The sequence below is a fragment of the Paroedura picta genome, chromosome 3 (assembly GCF_049243985.1).
Source record: "Paroedura picta isolate Pp20150507F chromosome 3, Ppicta_v3.0, whole genome shotgun sequence".
Lineage (NCBI taxonomy): Eukaryota > Metazoa > Chordata > Lepidosauria > Squamata > Gekkonidae > Paroedura > Paroedura picta.
The window spans coordinates 47,693,308-47,713,693 of NC_135371.1; the positions used below are offsets into that span (position 1 = coordinate 47,693,308).

The 20,386-nt window shown below is 41.8% G+C and overlaps 1 protein-coding gene across 4 annotated transcripts in view; it reads left to right on the forward strand.

The window, feature by feature from the left end:
* Positions 1-20,386, forward strand: part of FGD3 (FYVE, RhoGEF and PH domain containing 3) — a 122,255-nt gene that overhangs the window by 14,530 nt on the left and 87,339 nt on the right. The window contains exon 1 of one of the 4 annotated variants that reach the window (XM_077325553.1): positions 2,696-3,008. The exons of 1 other annotated variant lie outside the window; for it this stretch is intronic. In XM_077325553.1, the coding sequence (XP_077181668.1) occupies positions 2,918-3,008 (91 nt within the window). In that variant the 5' untranslated portion in view covers positions 2,696-2,917. Of the gene's footprint in view, positions 1-2,695; positions 3,009-18,754; positions 19,117-20,386 lie in introns of those variants that run through there. 2 more of the 4 variants (XM_077325552.1, XM_077325554.1) reach the window with 2 other exon arrangements.

The window sequence follows — 20,386 nt, forward strand, 5'->3', positions numbered from 1 at the left end:
GCTTCGAGAAACTCCAGAAATGGTGTGATCATGCAGAGTCAACATGACCATATATTGTCATATCACCTGATGAATGTTTAACAAATTTTAAAACTATAGTAAAAATTAATTAATTCTCACCCATTCAGGAAACCCTTCCAGGGCTGTGAAGAAACCCCAGAGTTTTGCGAGACCCTGGTTGAGAGAGCTTGCTCTAGCTCACTGTGGTCCCTGTCTTCCCCATGCTGCATCCCCAAATCTCTAGGAGTTTCTCAACCCGGTGCTGACATCCCTACTTCCCACCCCTTTCTGGTGGCCAGGGGAGATCCGGCAACCTTATTTATTAGAGTAAGCTCCAGGGAACTTCTGAGTAACCTGCAAAGGACTGCAGTTTGTATCAATCTGATATACAATTTTTCTGTGAGAAATTTTATAGAGTAACATCTGAATGGTTAAATGCCTGACAAAGCACTAGTGCAGAAGTCCAAAAACTCTGGTAACAAATTATTGTTTTAGGATGTTCTATACACAGTAGTGTGGAGAGCTAGAACTTTACTGTCTGGCCTAGGGCAGATGGGGAAATGCTGGCCCTTAAGGAATGGGATCACATGCCCTCCAGCCTTTCTGTCATGTATGAATACTGGCTCCCATTATCATACTTTATCAGTACTGTTCGCTCAGCCAATATAAACTTGAGTTCTATCTCAGCTAGCTTTGAAATGCAGGAGTATATGTAAAGTTAAATTTCTGTAAAATGGTTTTCACTCAGATCTACTGACGCACAAAGCCTGATAACACTTATAACATTATTTTTAAGTACAGAAACATTGAGCAAAATGTATAGAGATTTGTTGTTGTTTTCCCCTTATTCTACTGTGTGGGATGTCAAAAGAGATTTCCTATAGGATTAATACATTTTCTCCGTGGGTTTCACTCTGCTTGTTCTGGTGCCAAACAACAAGGAAAGGTCACACTTAAATAGATTAGCAGGGAACAGAGGGAGATAAAACGTTATCTGAACTACTGGGATAGACAATACTTTCCACAATGTGCTTGCAGTGGATTGGAAAATACTGAAAAGAGTATCTAATACAGTGATATAGCTGGCATACAATATAAGGCTGTTGACCATACAGGTCTGTTTGATAAACTGTCTGATTCCAAGTTAGGAATGTTGCGCCCTTATGCCTCTCCATGAACTACAGCCCAGAAAAAAGGAAGAGAAAGTCAAGACAAGGTCTGACCAAAGCTAGGATTCCTCCCACCTTGCCAGTCTTTTGCAGCATTGTTGGCATCTGTGCCTCTCCTGGCACAGAGCTTTTGCCATGGAAGGACTGGTGGAGAGGAAAGTCTGAGTTTCAAGGTGTCATGGGCTAATGCAAAGGCATACAGCATCCCTGGACCAACCTAGTCCACGGCTTCCCTGTTCTTCCTGCATCTTCCCATTTTCAGCAATTGTTGGACAACACTGCCTCCTTAGGAATTCAAAGTCCTTGTAAGAGTTAGATGGAAGCAAAACATTTGCCTGTTCTGGCTAGCATTGCAGCTATGGGAGAAGCTCTGACTGCAGGAATTTTGCCTTCTAAACAGTAGTTCAAGTTACAACAGAGAAGCATTTCAATATAGCAAAGCTGTGTCCCCTTGTGGCCAGTTATTTGGCTTCCAAAGCTCCTGCCTATTTTGTCCTCTCATGGTGGTCATCCAGGGATGGCCTAGGACTGAACTTCAGTTGTATTCATGGAAATAACTAAATAACTGTGGAGTTCTAGACAAAAGTAATGTCTGTTTTTATTTACTGATAACTGAAAGTCAGATACAAAGTAATTGAAGAACCAAAATACAAAATTAGCAATTGTATTTCAAAGTATTTTATTAAAATGTAAACATTAATTCATGGGCAGTTCCTCAGAGTTATACACCAAGGGAGAACAGTTCTTGTAGTGAGGCCATAAGGTTGCATTCAGACTTACAGTATTAGCCTGAAATACTTACTATTATGCCATGCTCTGCTCTCTGTTGGCTTTCTATTCTTGTGAGTAGGAAAACTTCAGGGACACTGATCTGAAAGTATCCTTTCACACAAATGAAGTTTCCCATCTCTTTGGGTGGGGAGGGTCAAGAAACATCTACATATATAATAGCTCTACTGTCTCTTTGGATCAGTTAGCTTTTTTTAAAAAAAAGTAGTTAGATATAACCAGAAACGTAAGAGGTTCTGTGTTTTCTGTCAGTAGATACCTGAAAACCGCTAAATTAAATTTCTCCTCTACCAAAAATAGTTTTCTGATTTTGTTTGAAGCACTTTAAAAGGGTAAATATGGGATGTGGTAGTAGGCGGGAGAGGAGGAAATTTGTATACACACAACTGGGATTTTCTTCTTGAGAAGCTCTTGTTCTCGTTTTTTATACTTGCCGGATTGCAAGAGTTAATGAACAGCTTTGAGATATTCAAGAATGCTAAATTTCTGAAAACTCAGCAGTATATGTATGCTCTTGTGTCCTGGTGCACACTTTTCTGTATTCTTAAAGGACAAGGAGGAGCTAATAATTTTTCTGTAACTACCTACTGGTACTGTTAGGAAAAGCAGGATCAGGAACCTGTTTTTCTGTTCTTTTTTCCACTTGGTCTTTAATTATAGCTTTGATGTGGGCCTCACACTATTACTGGTGTAGTAGAATTTGGATTTATTTTTTTTAAGGCAGGAAATGATAAAGAGCTGTATTTTCTGTGTGCCTACACCCGGGTGTTCCCCTTGGAAAAAAGATAGTGGCAGACTTTTTAAAAAATCTTGTGTGCGAAGATCAGAGCTTCACTTTTTCACAGAGCGAAGTTAACAAGAGAGTGCAGTGCTGCTAATGAACAGCAATTCTGGAACTGGAAGAACTGATGTTCAGCAATGTGAAAATGTAATTTAGCCTGGCTGATAAGAAGATCTTAATGGAAAACTGCAGCTTTGCTATATTTCTTCAATTTGGAATACCAACAGGATGTTTCCCTTTTTGGCAACTGATCCATAGGGCTCTGGCCGGTAAGAATGTCATGGGAAGACAATAGGATATATAGTGATTTGGGGGTGAAGGGAGAATGGAATTCCAGTTTTACTACACTATGTTTCAGTGTTGTTATTAAACCCGACTCATTTGTACTCTAGGCACTTACTAGTCCTGATTGCCGAAGTATTTTTAGCTAGTCCAGGTGGGAGAGAGGTTTGCTTTGGCTCTGGCTCTTGCAGTGGTTTGGTCAGCTTGCTAGATGAAAAACGTGTCTGTCATTTTTGATAATCATCATGTACTGCCAGCTGGTGCTCTGCAGGAAATTCCTAATTGTTAATTTTTCTTGGGATTTTTTTTACACTGCCAATTTGACTTACATTAGGGTTGACAAGATTTGCTGTAGGCACTGAGGCAGCCAAGAAAAGTAAGAAAAGATAATGCATGCAGAGAAGAAGGAGGTATTTCTCCTGCCCAGATTTCAACTTGTGTTAATCTTACATTTTCCTCTTGCTTGAAGTCTATGCATTTTTCTGTGTCCATTAAAAAGTGGTTAAGAAGGGATTTAGTGAATGTCTGTATAAATGTTCTTGCCATATATTTTAATCTTTAAACACAGCTTCTAAAGGTTCTACTTCATTAGAATTCCCACTTTTCAGACAGGGTTGAGGGGAAATGGAGCTTTTCCCCTGGCAGGACGTGAAAGCAGTCGCTGTGTTTGGAACTTGCAATTCTGCCTTAACTGGCATTAGCAGTAGGGAGGCATGCTTTTCTGATGGTTGGGCCCATTAAATGTTGGGCTTATTAGTCATGTGACAGTGTATTCTGTGAATCTATGTACTTGGTGTAGTGGTTAGGAGTGCAGACTTCTAATCTGGCGAGCTGGATTTGATTCCTTGCTCCCCCACATGCTGCCAGATGGGTGACCTTGGGCTTGCCACAGCACTGATAAAGCTGTTCTGATGGAGCAGTAATATCAGGGCTCTCTCAGCCTCACCTGCCTCACAGGGTGTCTGTTGTGGGGAGAAGAAAGGGAAGGCGATTGTAAGCTGCTTTGAGACTCCTTCAGCTAGAGAAAAGAGGCATATAAAAACCAAATTTTCAACTCTTCTTCATAAACTCATGGCTATCATATTTTTTTTACCTACAGGGAATGTTTCCTACACTGAATTGTCTGCCATTAAATTTTGTCAGGTTTTGAAAATAAAGAACCATGTTTTAGGACATACACTCTATACAAGGCACTGGCTAGTAGGCCTCATTGCTGTGTTTGTGTAAACTGACTGTACCCTAGTACACACCCAGCACTTTGTAGCTGCACAAAATAAAGATGTTTTTAGTGGGCAGCATAAGTTGTACTAGACGTTGCAACAAATTGAGATAAAACAGATGCTTGGTGGTGTTGAGCATGTTAGATCTGCATGGGTGCAGAGACCAGGGTGTAAACTGCACAGAGCTTTTATTCCAACCCCACATCGATTCAGTCCCTGCCCTCTACACAGAATGTGTTTTCCGTTTGGATTTGGGGCAATTTAAAATTTCCTTCTGCAGCAAGAAGGATTAATCCGGAGTGACCCTACCTTTATTGTGCGATATCTTGGAATGCTTTTAATGCTCAATATTTAAAGGCTGTTTTGAATCTGGGCTCTCCTCTGTGGTAGAGGACCCATGATTGGCCACAGGTGGTCATGTGACAAACTTGCCTTAAAGGAGAAGCCACTAATTTCTCTTAACTTCTGTCGGTCCTGGATTTTTTCTCCCTTCTCTGTCTTTTTTGATCATCTCCCCCCCCTCCAAGAAAAGAAAGAGGCTCCCTGCTTGGGTCCTCTCCCCCCACCCTTCAAGAAAAGAAAGAGAGGCTTGGCTTCCCCCCCTTCTGAACTACCCTAACCACGTGCAGAACGCTTTCCTGTTTCAATGGGGAGGGGGGGAGAGGAAGATCCGAGTTCAAAGTGATCTGAATTCAACAGGATTGACAATGGAATAAACAAAGTAAGTGCAGACTCTGCCCAGGACACTGGGAGTTCATTTTAGCTTTTTAGCAAGAACAAGAACCAAAACTGAACCACAGAAATCCACAACCAACCCAACATGTATGCAAAATCGCCACAATAGATCTTCTCGCCAGTGTGCACTATTGGTCCATTTCATTTTAAACTGACGGGATCTGGCAGACGGGATCTAGCCGTGTATTTGTAAGTTATAGTGCAGGCTACAATCCAGCTCGGTCCTCTGCAGAAATACAGACGCAACAAAGCATGAACACAGCTTGTTTGCTGTACTTGCTCGCTCTTCTTGCTCCTCTCACCTCTTGTACATAGAGGTGAATTGAAAAAATCCTGGTTTTAATTTCCTGACCGGGCAATTGGATGTATTGATGTCAGTTTATTCCCTATTCCAAACAGTGGTGTAATACCAGTGAAAAATCATGGTTTGTGGGCAGTATGTACAATTCAGTTCACCCAGGCACCTGTATTCAGATCACATTATTTAGATCCCATGATAGATCCAGGAAGCTGTCAATCAAACTGTGCATATGGGAAAAGGTGGAAGTTGGACATATGCAAGTGTAGTGAACAGCCTGGATTTGTGTCCAGGGCTGGCAGTCCACTTTTTATTTTCACTATGCCATTGTGTCTGAATGCAGCTTTAGATTTTCCTGGTTTACAGTTTAAAAATGACTGACACAAGAAGCATACGCAATTACTGCAAGCAGTTGCATTTGTGATTCTCGCATGTTGGTAGTATGGTAGTATTGGGAGGAAAGCTTAATTACACCTGTTTAATTCTCCCTGTTCTTTTAATTGCAGCCACATTCTGTCTTCCCATTCAAATAGACAATTGCTGAAACAGATCAGACTGGATCACAGATGACTTATCATTTTGTCAGTGTTAACTTCTAAGGAGTGAAAGTGCTGTTAATAATAGAGTCATAGAATTGAGAGGGGTCATACAGCCCTTTTTGTCAACAAATTATTGATCCACCTGACAGAATTAGGATCCATACTGCATTTTACCTACTTGTCAACAAGAATATCATGCGGAACCTTATCAAAAGCTTTACTGAAATCCAGATAAACTATGTCCATGGCATTCCCTTGATCACAAGGTAGTCACTTTCACGGAAAAAGAGATAAGGCTGATCTGACATGACTTGTTCTTGCGAAACCCATGCTGAGTCTTAGAAATCACAGCTCTCAGTTCCAGCTGCTCAAGGACTGAGTGTTTGATTATTTGTTCCAAAATTTTGCCAGCTACAGATGTCAAGCTGACGGGTCGATAATTACCCGGATCCTGCTTTTTCCCTTTCTTGGGGACAACATTTGCCCGCCTCCAATCATCTGGCACCTCACCTGTTCTCCAAGAAGTGTCAAAAATAATGGACAGAGGTTCAGAGATGATATCTGCAAGTTCTTTTAGTACCCTTGGGAGGTCAAGTTTTCAAGACAAGGAGTTATGCAGATGATGTGGTTTTAATGGTTTCTAATCTGGGCTTGTCAATTCCTTCTTTATTTAACTTGTTAACTGACTTTGGTAAACACGTTGGATTTAAAATTAATAGATCGAAAACTAAAATTTGGCTCTATGGCGTCTCAGAACAATTGGAGGAATATATAAAGGAAGAAAGTGGCTGTGAGGTCAATCCTAAATATCTTGGTGTGGTATTGGACCAAGAATTAACAAATCTGTTTGACAATAACTATATTTCTACTTGGAATAAAATTCAAGCCAAACTATCAGACTGGTCTAAGTTTAACCTCTTTTGGTCTGCCTGTATGGCAATAATAAAAATGACTGTCTTACCAAAGCTAAACTTTTTGTTTCAGGTGGTACCATTGCCACTGAAAGACAAGACTTTACATAAATGGCAATCTGTCCTAAATAAATTTATATGGACAACAATAGACCCAGAATCGCTTTCAGAATACTTCAAGATGAGAAAACTAGAGGAGGTCAGAATGTGCCTAATGTCAAGCTCTATCTACATGCTGCAGCCTTAGTATGGATTGCAGATTGGATCGTTGATCCCAATAAACAAGATTGGGTGTTTGAAAAACATGGCCTAAATGAAGGACTTCATGGTTTACTTTGGCCAATTGGAAAAGCACAACAAAAGACTGAATTAAATTTCTGGGCCAAAAATCTAATGAATATATGGAAGAAATATAAATCAAAAATAACCTCAAAATCTTCATTGCTAAAGTCCCCAGTAGAGGCATACTTTGACAAACTTCGACAATCACATATAGGATGCCTTAGATATAAAGATGTGTTAACCACTGCATGGAAATTTAAGGACTTGGACACACTTAGCAAACAAGTGTAGACTGGATGGAACTTCAGCAACTTCTGTCTGAACATAGACTGGATGGAACTTCAGCAACTTTTGTCTAGATACAAATCTGAATTTTAGTATCAGATTGGTACTGGCCCGACTTTGTCAGAATCTGAAAAAATTCTGTCCTCAATGAAACCGCACTTACAAGGCCAGATATATAGGTTATTGTTGAAATTTGACACTGAGTCTGAATAGGTTAAAAATTGTATGGTGAAATGGATGTTAAATCTGGGCTGAAATATTTCAATGGAGGAGTGGGAATGTGGAAAAATACGGCAAAACGTACAAAGAGTCAGCAATTAAAAGAGAATTGGTTCAAAATGTTTTATAGGTGGTATGTAACACCTAAGTTATTGGGTCATATTTCAAAAAATTATGATATCAAATGCTGGAAATGTAAAGATAAAGTAGGCTCCTTTTTTCATATGTGGTGGTTATGTAAAAATACGAAACGATCCTGGGCGAAAGTACATGATGTATTAGAAAAAATGTTAAATATAAAATGCACATTACGTCCTGAATATATGTTGTTGAGTGTGCCCCCGGACAATCTTCCTTGTAAAGCAGGTGTTTTTTTTTCATGCGACAACTACAGCAAGGATGGTACTTGCAAGAAGATGGAGACAAGAAGATATACCAAAAATAACAGATTGGATAGAAAAGTTGGGAGAACTGACCAAAATGGCAAAGCTTACTAATCTAGTTAATGGAAGACCAGCAGAGGAATTTGAAGAACAATGGGGGTATTTCTCACAATATTTAGCCAGATAGGTATATATTTATTAACTAAATATGTATTAATATTTATATAGATAGGTATAGGTATTAACAAATATGTTAGTAGGGTGAACTGACTTATTATGGAACTATAATATTTTGTTCTTTATTATTTCTATTACTCTGTCTCTTAAATAAAATAAGGGCTGGAGTTATCCAGCAATTTAAAAACAAAACAAACATAATGCCTAGTTTGGCTCTTAATTTAAGTCACAGCAGCACATCACGCTTGATATTTTACATGTAAGCTTGAAACATGTAACACATCACTCTGCTGAATGTGTAAATTATACAAATAGATTGGCCAAGAAGCTGAGATTGTTCTCTAAGAAATGCACTTGGGGAAAGCATTGATTTGTTCCTACGTAAGTAGTGAACAGAGCTGGGAGTTGGTGAGAAGCCTGGTGGAGCATTTCTCATTATTTTTATGACTTCAGTAGAATCTGTCTGCCTGCAGATGTTCAGCAAGGGGCCTTTGTTAAGTCCGCTCCCCTTTTCTTATAGTAGCACTTCACATTCACAACCTTTTACAGAATTTTTCTAATGTGCAAACATCAAAATAGTTTCTGGAGAATTTGTAAACATCTTTCACTTGTCAAGGAAGTTATAAAATATTGACTACTTGTATGACATTTAATGCAATGTCTTCCACATGGAGCCTTTAAAAGCCTTGAGGTTTTGTGTGTGCGCGTGTGTACAAAACACATGTTTAGAATTGGGAGAATTATTGAGTTCTTTTAATTTACAATCAGTTATATATCATTTAATATACAAAATGCTAACTTAATTAGTACAACTGAATATTTAATAGACACTTGATTTATTATGTGGTTTAATTAATGTGGAGGAGACCAGCCTCTTTTTCATACAGTAATGTTCCACCGAAGAGGGCGACTGGTAGGGCCTTCTTAAGCAGAGCTATATCATTCTGATCCCATTGTACTCATGTTAATGGATCTTATGATGACCCTGTAACATATATCATTTTAACAAATAATGACTGTATCCAAAACGGACCGTAGCAATGTCTTATATATGATACCAGTTGAGGCGTACAGCTGTAAACAGGTTAGGAACCTGTTAGTCCCAACAGATGATCTAGGGCCCTACACTATATTTTTGGGATCCCAAATGCAGCCTTGTAACTCTCCTTCAACAATGTAAGCATATACAGAATCATACTCATAATTAGAACATAGTCCTGTTAGTAGGCAAAGGATCCTATGGCTACATAATAATAATAATTATTATTATTTAATCTTTAGACCACCCTTCTCCAAATAGGTCTCAGGGCGGTTTACAACATAAATAGTTAAAACACCATAAAATCCCCATAAAAACCCCAATTAACATCAACAAAAGTTACATATAACATATTGCGGCGGTGGTCACAATTCTGATCTTAGTTACCTGAGTTCCCCCCAAGTTCAGCCTGGTGGGGAGTTTAATATTCAGAAGAGGTTGGCACCAATACAATAGATCTAACAATGATCTCGATGTTAGAGATCTCAATATTGGAGGGGATCCTCTGATGGATTTGTGGGAGAGTTGCCCTGGCTTCAACCATATGCCTGGCGGAAGAGCTCTGTCTTACAGGCCCTGCGGAAAGCCTGTCCACATAAGGGGAATGTGTTCATAAAGGGGGATATTTTTCTTTCTTCCTCATCCCAGAGCACATCCCCCACTCCCAGGCCAAAAGGCTCTGGGGGCTGCTGTGAGAGGAGGTAATAAAGAATAAGGCAAAACCATTCCCACTTGGCATGTCGTATGTGGGTTGCAAGATGAGGGCACAAGGGACAAAATCCCTCCTTACTCTTTTATGAGTGCAGCTCTACCACTCTATTGTTCCATTGTCTCCCAAAAAAGAACATTTAGAAGAGAGTGACTGTGCCCCTGGATGATTCTTCTCTGCACATTTTTTGAGTTAGAACAATAAGCATTTCTTATCCATCAAGAAGGCAAGTATAAGGTGATTCAGCAATAGTGATTTAACATGCCAATGATAGGTTGATATTCTCTCCTGTAAGCCTGGATTCTGAGCCTTGTTTCCTCTTGTGTGGTGCCATTTTCTGTTTGCAGTCCTGGAGGGTGCTGGTGCCAGAGGCTCCTACTCAAAGACAAACACGCTACGCTAGAAGACCACTTCACCCTGGGCCAAGAGCTTTGCATGAAGAACCAAGGCTTAGGATCCAAGCATACAGGCAAAACAGATCAGATTTAAATGCATCTGTCTATAGGTGCAATATACATCCCAAATAAAGTTTCCCATTGATTTTAGAATCTTTGGAATGTGCTCAGTCTCCCCCCCCCCCCCAGTTCCTTTTTGAATGCTGGAACTGTGTAGTAAATGCAATTCTGTATCAATCCACCAGATGACACTTGATGATTATGGTTCAAAATGTAATAAATTTCTACCAACTCCCTCGCATACATTTTTCACATTGCCTCTTCAATTCTAAACATGTGCCCTGCAAAATGCAGATGTTTTACATTTTTACCCTCCTTCTATGTCACTAATTTTAAAAGAGAAAATCTGCTATGTGTTTACTACTATTTAATAGGAACACTCAGTGGTAGAAGCTGAACAATGTCCAGATGTCTTTGTTGTAATTGGTAGTGAATGAGCGGAGTCTATGAGAGAGAGAGAGAGAGAGCAATAAGTTAGTGATGTTCCCCGCCAGGGCCAATAGAGCAGACATAGCTGCTCACACACCATTTCTGAGGCTTCTCATCCAAGGATTAGTATCCCTCTATGTGGCTTCTTTGAAACAGGCGAGATGAATCATCAGGTGAGGTTTCTGGTAGGTGCTGGAATTAGGTGGTCCTTGAAGCAGAGATGCTAATAATAGATTATCTTGATTTAAATTGTTTTTATGATGCCATTAAAGATACTTTGAATTTGAATTCGTTGTTATAATGATGTCATTTCATATACTAGTAAAGTTAAAGCAATGTTCATTTTAAGTATGGAGGGGAAAGAGGAGTCTGCTCGGTGGTTGTGCTTTGACATTTCTTCACAGCCTACTCTGCATGCTGCTGGTTCGTTTTACCCATTTTCTTTTCTGGATCACACACTCCTCAGTAGTCGGAGAGAATGTACAAGTAGTCAGAGCATAGTAATCACAGCGTGGATTCTCTTGTGTGCTGAAATGATTGGACTGCAAGAGCAGAAGGCACCATTATCTATTTCTGTCAATCATTCCAACAAAAGTGATGTACCTTTTGCTAATATTACTTCCTCTCTTGTCCTTGTTGATTATCTCTTTAAGTAGCATTTCTTTATTCTCCATTGTATTTGCTCCAGAGGTTGCTGTGCGTGATCAGTATAATCAGTTTGTACAGTCTTTACTTGGCTTGAAAGTAGATGGGGAATGCTCACATCAGTTTGGTTTGCAGCAGCAAGGCTGGCCAAATAAATCTTGTTGGGAAAGTATATTTAATGCTTAATTTCAGAGTGTATTTAGACTTATTTTTTTTAAAGGAACAGACAGCTAATGAGCTTGTAGTGTGAATAGTATTCTACTTACTGCTTGTCTTGTTCTGTGTAGCGTGATTCGGGTCTGTAATGCTGGCATCGGCTAATGGTACATGGATATGGTTCCCTCTAGTGGTGTGAAGACAAGTTATCTGTCAGCAAGCATTACGTCAACTGGGGGCCTGTCGGATGCATAAAGTTAATTCTCAATAAGCAACAGAGGAAAGCACACAAAAAGAGTGAATGCTGGGTCTTTGATTTGTGTCTGTGCAAAATTCCAAAATAATTGTAACTTTATAATATATAATAATAATATTTAGAGAGACAATTTCTGGAAATGTTGATACTATGGGAGAAAAATGGAGGGCTGTGGAAGAATTTTTTTTTTTAGAATTTGTTGAAGTAATCTATTGACCCAATGGAATTTGAGATTTGTAGACTACCAGTGTGGGGCCATGAGACTTGGCAGGGAGAAATCATTTTACCCTTTCTGACTTCTGCTGCTGCTTGGTCTGATGCAACTTCCCCCCATTGTTTATGGACCTGTTCCCTTTGCAGTTAGACCCACCACAACCTCTTTCCCCCAACACTGCTGCCATTCCCAGGGCTGCTATAGCTGCTGGCCTTCCTCAGTCGCTGGCTCCATTCACAGGCCCGGCATGCCTCCAGGCTTCCTCTCGGCTTCTTCTGCCACTCTCCCCAGGGCTGCTTCAGATTTCTCCCATTACTGACAACAGTGCCACCGAGCTCACCATGACTCTTAGCCTTGTCCCCAACCCACTGAAAATACTTTGCGTCCCCCAATTGTTGCTGTCTTACCTGAAACCTCCTCATCACTGGCACCAGCAAAAAGCCCAACATGTTGTGGCCCTGATCTATGGATTAAGATACCTTCAGATGGGGTTACATGTCACTGCTAGGTATATAGATGGGGCCTGCACAGTAGACATGCCTGTACTGATATGCAGCATACTTACTTTCTAACTGGATCTGAAGATTGATGAAAAATTTCATATTCTTGTCCCAGGTAATTCCTGTCTAATAGCAGAGAAGATGAGGGCAAGGAAATAATAATTTGTCACAAGTATGTCACAAATGGGATGCTGTTAAAAGCCTTTGTAAAAGTGAAGGAAATTAGACCAAATGTTTTGGGTAGATAAAAGCATGTGGGAAAGAAAATGATCTTGAGAGCCAGCTTGGTATAGTGGTGTAGAGTGGCGGCCTTTAATCTGATGAGCTGGGTTTGATTCCCTACTCCTCCTCCACATGCAGCCAGCTGGGTGACCTTGGGCTCATCATGGCTCTGATAGTGCTGTTCTCACAGAGCAGTCTTGTCAGAGCTCTCTCAGCCTCACCTACCTCACAGGGTGTGTGTCATGGGGAGAAGAATGGAAGGTGATTGTAAGCCATCTTGAGATTCCATTGAGTAGTGAAATACAAGGTATAAAACCAACTCTCCTTCTTTGGCAGAAAAGTTATTGTCTGAATTTACTTTGTTCCATTTTCCTTCTACATGTAACAGGTTCATCAAAAATTGGTGATTTTTCTTTTCTTGTACAAACATTTCTTAACCTTCCAAGGAAAAAAGTTATACATTCTCTCTGTGCAGCCAGTTATCTTTAACCGCTCCTGCGGAGCGGATTAAATAATTGGCTAAGTGCACTCAAGGCGGGCCCTGTCCATGATGAGGAAGGGTGCCGATAGGCCCCTTCCTCATGACTGACAATCGGATTGGGCCATTGCCGACGGACTGACGAATTGGGAGGCGCAAAGCGCCTCCAGATCCGCTCCACCAACTCGCGACCATGCACCTGCCCGCCATTACCACCCCAGCCCCCAACACCGACGGTCCGCTACTGACCCCGCGCCCAGGAGCGCCCGCCGCCAGCCCCAGCTGCGACCGCAACTCTGCCCGGCCACCCCACACGGCTCCCGCGACCCCGCGGCCACCCCGCCAAAAAAGCCCGAGCCGCTCCGACCTTCCCCCACGAAGCGACGGTCTGCCACTGACCCCGCGCCCAGGAGCGCCCGCCGCCAGCCCAAGCCGCGACCGCAACTCCAAAAAACATCACCTGCTACCCGCCAGCCACGGAGCCACAACACCCTCCAGCTGCGCCCACGATGACCCTAGCCTGAGGGAATGCTCCCACCAGACGCCGCCCCAGTAGCGCCGCCGCTGCCCCGGCCCTGGCCCCCCCAACAACACTCTCCTCTCCTTCACAACACGAATGACTCCGATAGGACTACGCCGCGGGAGCTACACAGGCCACCCCATCCCCGGCCTCCAGTGCGCACCCTCGCCACCCCCAGCTCGCACACCCACCCTGCCCTACTCCATTGCCTCCCTAGCGCCTGCTGCATTCAAACGGAAGCAGGCTTACTTTCTAGTATTATGATAATGCTCTTATTCTAGCCAGTAACACAACCTTTATTATTAGCAAATCCAACAGATATTTGGGTCAGGTCAGCAATTCCTTGGCTGGGGTTTCTTGGGCACAGCCAGGAGAAGTCCCAGCCACCAGTGGATGGGCGGCTGTGGTCAACATCAGACCTGTGGATGGCAGAGCAGTGCAGGTTTCACTGCAGGCCTCTACACTGATGAGTTGGGGTGAGGCACTGGCCGCCAGTGGAACATTAGGGCCACTGGAGAACTTCCTGCACTTGCCAACTATGCTAACTACCCATACTCTAGTTCAGCTGAGAAGACACTGTGCACCTTGCCTTTCACTTCTGTCCAGCCGGAGATTGTGTCAGGAGCCAGGCACCTGTGCCCTTTTTGCTGCTATTCAGGGGATGGTAATTCCCACACGTGTCATTGCTGCTCCTCCTCCAAGATTGGCCAACTCAGCTGCCCCGACCACCTCTGATCCCAGGATCACCACCTCAACTGCAACTGCTGCCACAGCCGATTCCAGCTCCCTGCTCTGGTCTATCATTTGGGGTCCTTTTCCTTTGCCAGTATATAAGATGATGTCATTGTAGATAGTTGAAATCAGTTGAGAATTATTGTAAACTAGGGGCCAAGTCCATTGCATTCTGGAATACAAAGAGTGTCAGATTAGGGGGGTGGAGTGGAAGAACTCTGCGGACAGCCCCCCCCTCCCCCCAGGACCTGGAAAGGCTGCAGGTAGCTGTTATGGAATTCAGGGGCAGCTCTCATGCAGCAGGGATCTGCAACCTCCAAGCCTCAGAGGGAAGTGGAAGGAGGAGGGGGTGATCAAGGGTGGGGGACAGAAGGCAATTGGCCGGCTGCTGGACAGACAGGCAAGCTGGTTGGAGGAGGAGGCACTCAGGGGTGGGAGAGCTGCCCTGAGTGGGTGTTAAGCACTGAGTGGCACTTAAGCCATGAGACATGCTCCTCCTCCTAGGCCTTACCAGAAATATTGTGAAATAGATTACAGCAATATTAGAGCTAAAATAATTGAAAATCATGGTAGTTTTCTTTTTACACTACTGAAAACACTCATTGAAATCTGTGAATAGATTTTACTCAGCTCTGTTTAATTCCTTTGCAAATTCCCTTCTATGCATCAAAATAAACCATGGTTTGTCCAATAGTTTATTTTACCAGATATAAGTAACAAATTCTGGTTTGTGCTTAAGGAAGTGAAATTGGCCTTGACCAGGGTCTTTTTGGCTTTGGCCCCAGCCTGGTGGAACACTCTGCCAAAAGACATCAGGGCCCTGTGAGACTTAAATCAGTTCCAAGGGGCTGTAAGATAGAGCTGTTCCATCAGACATATAGTCAGGACCTGGAAAGACCAACAAAAAATTCTGGCCTTGCTGCTGGGAACTGAGGAAAGTTAGAAACTGTGGAAACCGCCCCCCCCGCCCCCCCAATTTGACTGTACTTTTTGGTCGGGGACATGGAAATGACTGTTTTAGATGTTATGTTTTTACTGTTATATTATTGTATTGTTACCCGCCCTGAGCTTCACAGGAATACATTTTTAGTTAGTTAAAGCCTGGTTTGTATGCTTTTCCCAAATTGCATCTTCTTTGTACTGCTTTCTTTGTGGCTAGGCAAGCATAAAAAGTGGTACTACCCAACAAATTTGTCTGTGAATTCAAATGCTGCAACAACACTTCAACTAGAAACCTTAAAACTACTGGTTTGTTGGACCATCTGCATCCCAATATTACAACTAAATCAAATTTATCAAACAACACTTGATAAACTACTGTTTTTCTTGGCATCCAAATGCAGTGGTAATAGTATACTGTTTCTTTTAAAGAACTTTGAAACTGATAGACTGATAAGCCGATAGAACTGCTCTGAGCACTCATGTGTGTTTGTGTGTGTAAAAGGAATCATATTTGTTGGGAGGACAATCATACCAAAATGCATGGACACCTATTGTGGTAATACAGAAACGTACAAGGCCAATTTGAACACCGACCATGGTGAAACATGAAAAACATTAAATGACATATTAAAACATCTTCTCTAGGCAACTTTGGGTCTACAGCACCATCTTCATTTTCTGGAATGGTCTCCTCTGTACATAGTTTTAATATCTGATGAAGGTCCGGGCCCTCTTGGTGCTGAGTGCCACAGCTGCAACTAATAATGGTGCTGATTCCCACATCCCTTGTAGTGAAATAATCAATCTTCAGTGCGGTCCCAGAGGATGTTACTGATGTGACAAGCTTATGTAAGTGTTGTCAAAGGATATGAGAAAGGTTTCCTTCAGGATTGCTCAGGTCAGGAGTCAGGCTCTATAATGCACCTGCTCTGGGTAGAGTGATTTTAAATGTTGCTTGCTCTTTGAAAAAGGGATAAGAGTTTTGCAATATTTCAATCCATGTGGTAGAAATGGTAGCATCTAAAACCTTCTTTCCAAATGTCTACCTGAGTGGATGTAATGTACCCTGCTAGTGTTGTATAGTCCTCCACTGGCATGGATTTTATACCATGCATAAGGTAAGAAGGTTTTAGACCTGGGACTCTTCCATTGGGAGCACAGATGAGGGAAGGGACTTTCTGGTGGTACTTTTGTGGAGCCAATAACATTTGAATCAGTCCTCAGAGGACAATACATAGCTGGTATTTCTTCCAGTGAATTGGTCTCTGTAGAAGGAAGTTTTGTAAGTTGCTGAGAAGACTCTAAACCTTAAATGGAGCTTCTAGAAAGTCCAGTCCAGGGGGTGGTGGAAAGTGCAGCGAAGTTGCAGCCAATTTATGGTGACACTATAGGGTTTTCAAGACAAAAGACATTGAGAGGTGGTTTGCCTCTTACATTGTGATCATAGTGTTTCTTGGGGCCTTTTCGCACGGGGATCTTTGTTGCAAATTGTTTGCGGAATGAAAAATCGCCATTTAAAATAGTGGAATTCGTCGTTATGCATACCTGCCTTTGTAGTGGAATCAGTTGCGTTTTTTAGCGTTTCCCACAGGCTTCCGGTCTCGGCAGAAATCGCTAGAAAGGAAGCGCTATTGCCAAGCTCGTCCCGCCCCTGGCCGTCAAGCAGCCAATGGGCAGCCGTTAGCATGCTCCCAAACAGCCCCTTTCCCTTTAAGAAAGTTTTTAAAAAAAAAAAACCGACCCATAGCAACGAATCTAGGTAGATTCGTTGCTACGGAGAGACCCATCCAGCTTCCTAATGTGAGCTGTCGTTTGATTGTATGATCGTTGGCACGCTGCCTCGAGTGATAAAAAAAAAATCCCCCCCCTCTCACGGGCCCGATTTTCGGCTGAATTTATGTGTAAAAAATAAAGGGACTTTATTTCAGCAAACGGGCTTTTATGTGGTTTGTGCTTAGTGACTAAAGGTGAAGGACTGAAGCCAGGGAAGCCTCTAAACAGAAAGAGGCTCGCTGGTGCGTTTATCCCCGCTCGCTCGGAGAAAAAAAAATGGCGATTGCTTCGCCGGAAGTTTGGAGGAGAGAGCCAGGGGGAGGGACTTTGAAGAACCAGCAACAATGGTAACGCACAGGTCTTTAGCGCTACTGTTGCAGATTGGTTGCAGGAGTGTATCGCTATCCGCAGGGTGAATCCACTTTTCTGGATTCCCCTGAAAGCGCTACAACGAAGCGCTTTTTGCGGGTTGGTTTCAGGATTGTTGCAGATTGTCTACGACGTCGTGGGTTATGGCAAATTAGTAGCGTTTCCAATTAGCAACCATTGTGCTATTTTGAAGCCGTGCGAAATGGCCCTTGGTCTCCCATCCAAGTAGTAACCCACACTGTCCCTGCTTAGCTTCTGAGATTGGGCTAGCCTGGGCCCACCAGATAAGCAGTTATATAAGGACACATGCCAAAGCTCTGACCTGGTAGTTTTTTGAGATTGCATCCAACACTTTTCCATTTGGAATTTCAAAAGTGTGTGGGTATATTTTATTCCACCTGGAATCTTAGGACTCTCCATGTTAACATTTTCTTACTCCAAGTGGGGAGTTTAGGCAGTGCCTGCAAACCACAAGAAAGAAACAAACAGCCCCTTGGTGTCTGGGGGTCGTGAGTGCAAGTTTTTCAATCTACCATGAATGGTTGGTGCTGGCTTTTAATGGAAGCACTGACCTGGGCTGGCAGGGTTAGAGCATTTTAAGTAGAAACCCCATGCAGAATTAGAAGCCAGCGGTGGGATATGACCTGCTGTTATTTCCTAAGGCTTTACCACTTGCTATTTTTTTCCTTATGAAGTCTGAACTGATTTTATGCCTTAGAAAACAACAACCACCAAGCAAGATTTCTGGAACATGTTTGCAATGACCAGTAGCAGTATTTTAATGCTAAATCACGTGGCAGTTTATGACTCTCAGTTTAATTCACCATTTTTATTTGATCTAATTCTTCAATAAATCCTCTCCTGTCCAGCACGGTTATTTCAAACATGATAAGCAGGCACAAAGACTTCTCTGTGGAAATGCAAATAAAGCACTTTTCAGGTGTCCCAGCTCTTGATGGTGTGAGATAGCAGCATCTGCTTTTTACCACCTCCATCCTGTGATTCTATGGCAACTTCTATGTATTTAAAAAAGAGGCACACCAGTTCAGCCTCACAGTGAAACAATTGAACACTAAAGTAAACGCAGCCCTGATCTTTGTAGTAATAGTGAAATACATTTTCTTTCTTTCTTGCACAGCCCCCCATTCAGCCTTCCTTCAAAGCTTGTCTCTGTTCACAAGCAGCATTTGTCATCAGGCTAGCCCCCTCCCCTTCCACATTTATTTCCATGGTAACCCTTTAAAGGCATTCTGCAGCCTGAAAACTACTTTTGCTCTTTCATCATGCAAACTGGCATTGTGAAGAGCTCAGTGCATTTCTACAGCTTCTGAATGAATATTGAAACAACCGGCATTTGGGATGCACAGTTTATTTTTATTTGGGGGATGGGAGTTTCCCCCAAGAAGAAGCCCTGATGGAGGCACCCTTCATGCAACCTAGTGCCAGGACATTGCTTGCAGAAGGAAGGCAATCTTCATTAATTGATTAACTTTGTGGGTAGGCATTATCAAGAGCGATCATTCTGTGAAGTCAACAGGGCAATTTCCCTGAATCCAAAGGAGAAAAAATGGGCAGATGGCTAGCTAGACTTTGCTGGTAAATTGCGGGTAAGCTCTCATGCTGTGATCTATTGCAAATCTCTTTTTTTCTCCTGTTATAGATTATTTGATGTCAGTACAGGTTTCATTTTAAAAAACGGAGTCTTAATAGACATCTGATTTTAACTTATGAATTTGGATATTTTCCCAAAAACATTTAAAATATTATTTAGCTACATTTGGTGTCTCAGATTGTCCGTGTTCAGAATGACATTTGGCATTCCATATCCTTTTGGTGCCTTCCCTGCTTTAATGACCTGGAATGACTTTATGATTTTTTAAAAATAAAATTGGTATTTCAGGGACACCTAATGAGTCTAGGCATATTACATTCTGAGTGTGAAATGTATGTTTTATTAATGGAGTTTAACTGTGTATAAATCTATATTAGATTACTTGTTAAAGTGACCTTATTATAACCTTTGCTCATTTTAAGCAGATATGTCAGAAACTTTTAAAAATTTTGTGCCTTTGTTTGTTGGAAAGCATATACAGGCTGTAATTTATTCTATTAAGAGTGTATAACATGAGAGCTTTAAAAAATTACAGTAGGACAAATAACTGTAGACATTTTATGGCAGTAAATCCCTAGCTACTGTGTGTGGATTAAAAAAAAATCTGAAGTACATAATGATTGGAGAATCACCATGACAACACGGCATCCATTTCACATTTCCATTAATATGTTGTGGGAATCTTACAATTTACACAGGTATTTGTACAGATAAAATAGTCAACACATCAATTTGTAACAAAGGAATACTGTTTTATTCTTTAAATTATTCTTATAAGCTCCATATGGAACCTTAAGATATATCATTCTCCATACATTATTTGCTCATTCACCTTTTGTGTCCTCTTCAGTTCTTCCCCTTTGTACAGTTTAATTGTTCTATTATAGTAGGTGTGTATGCGCACATGGATTTTAACTGGTTGTATGCAGGTATTTTTGTTGTTGAATCAAGGTAGTATATCCATGCGCACGCGCATGCACACATACACACACACATGTTAAAGGAACTCTATGAAGACGATTCCAGACATAATATGACTCTAATTATGGGGGTATTGAAAATGATATGCTTGAGTATACTTCCTCCAATATACCCCTTTCACTTAATATGGACCCCCTGTGCAAAGTGGTCCTTGTGGAGCTGTTCAAAATCTGCCAGAGGCATATACTGCAAACATTTCTTCTTTTCTGTATCCTTGTAGCATGACCTCTCCCTCTCCACATCCCCCAATTCCATTCAGCATGGCTTCCTGTGATGGAATTAGA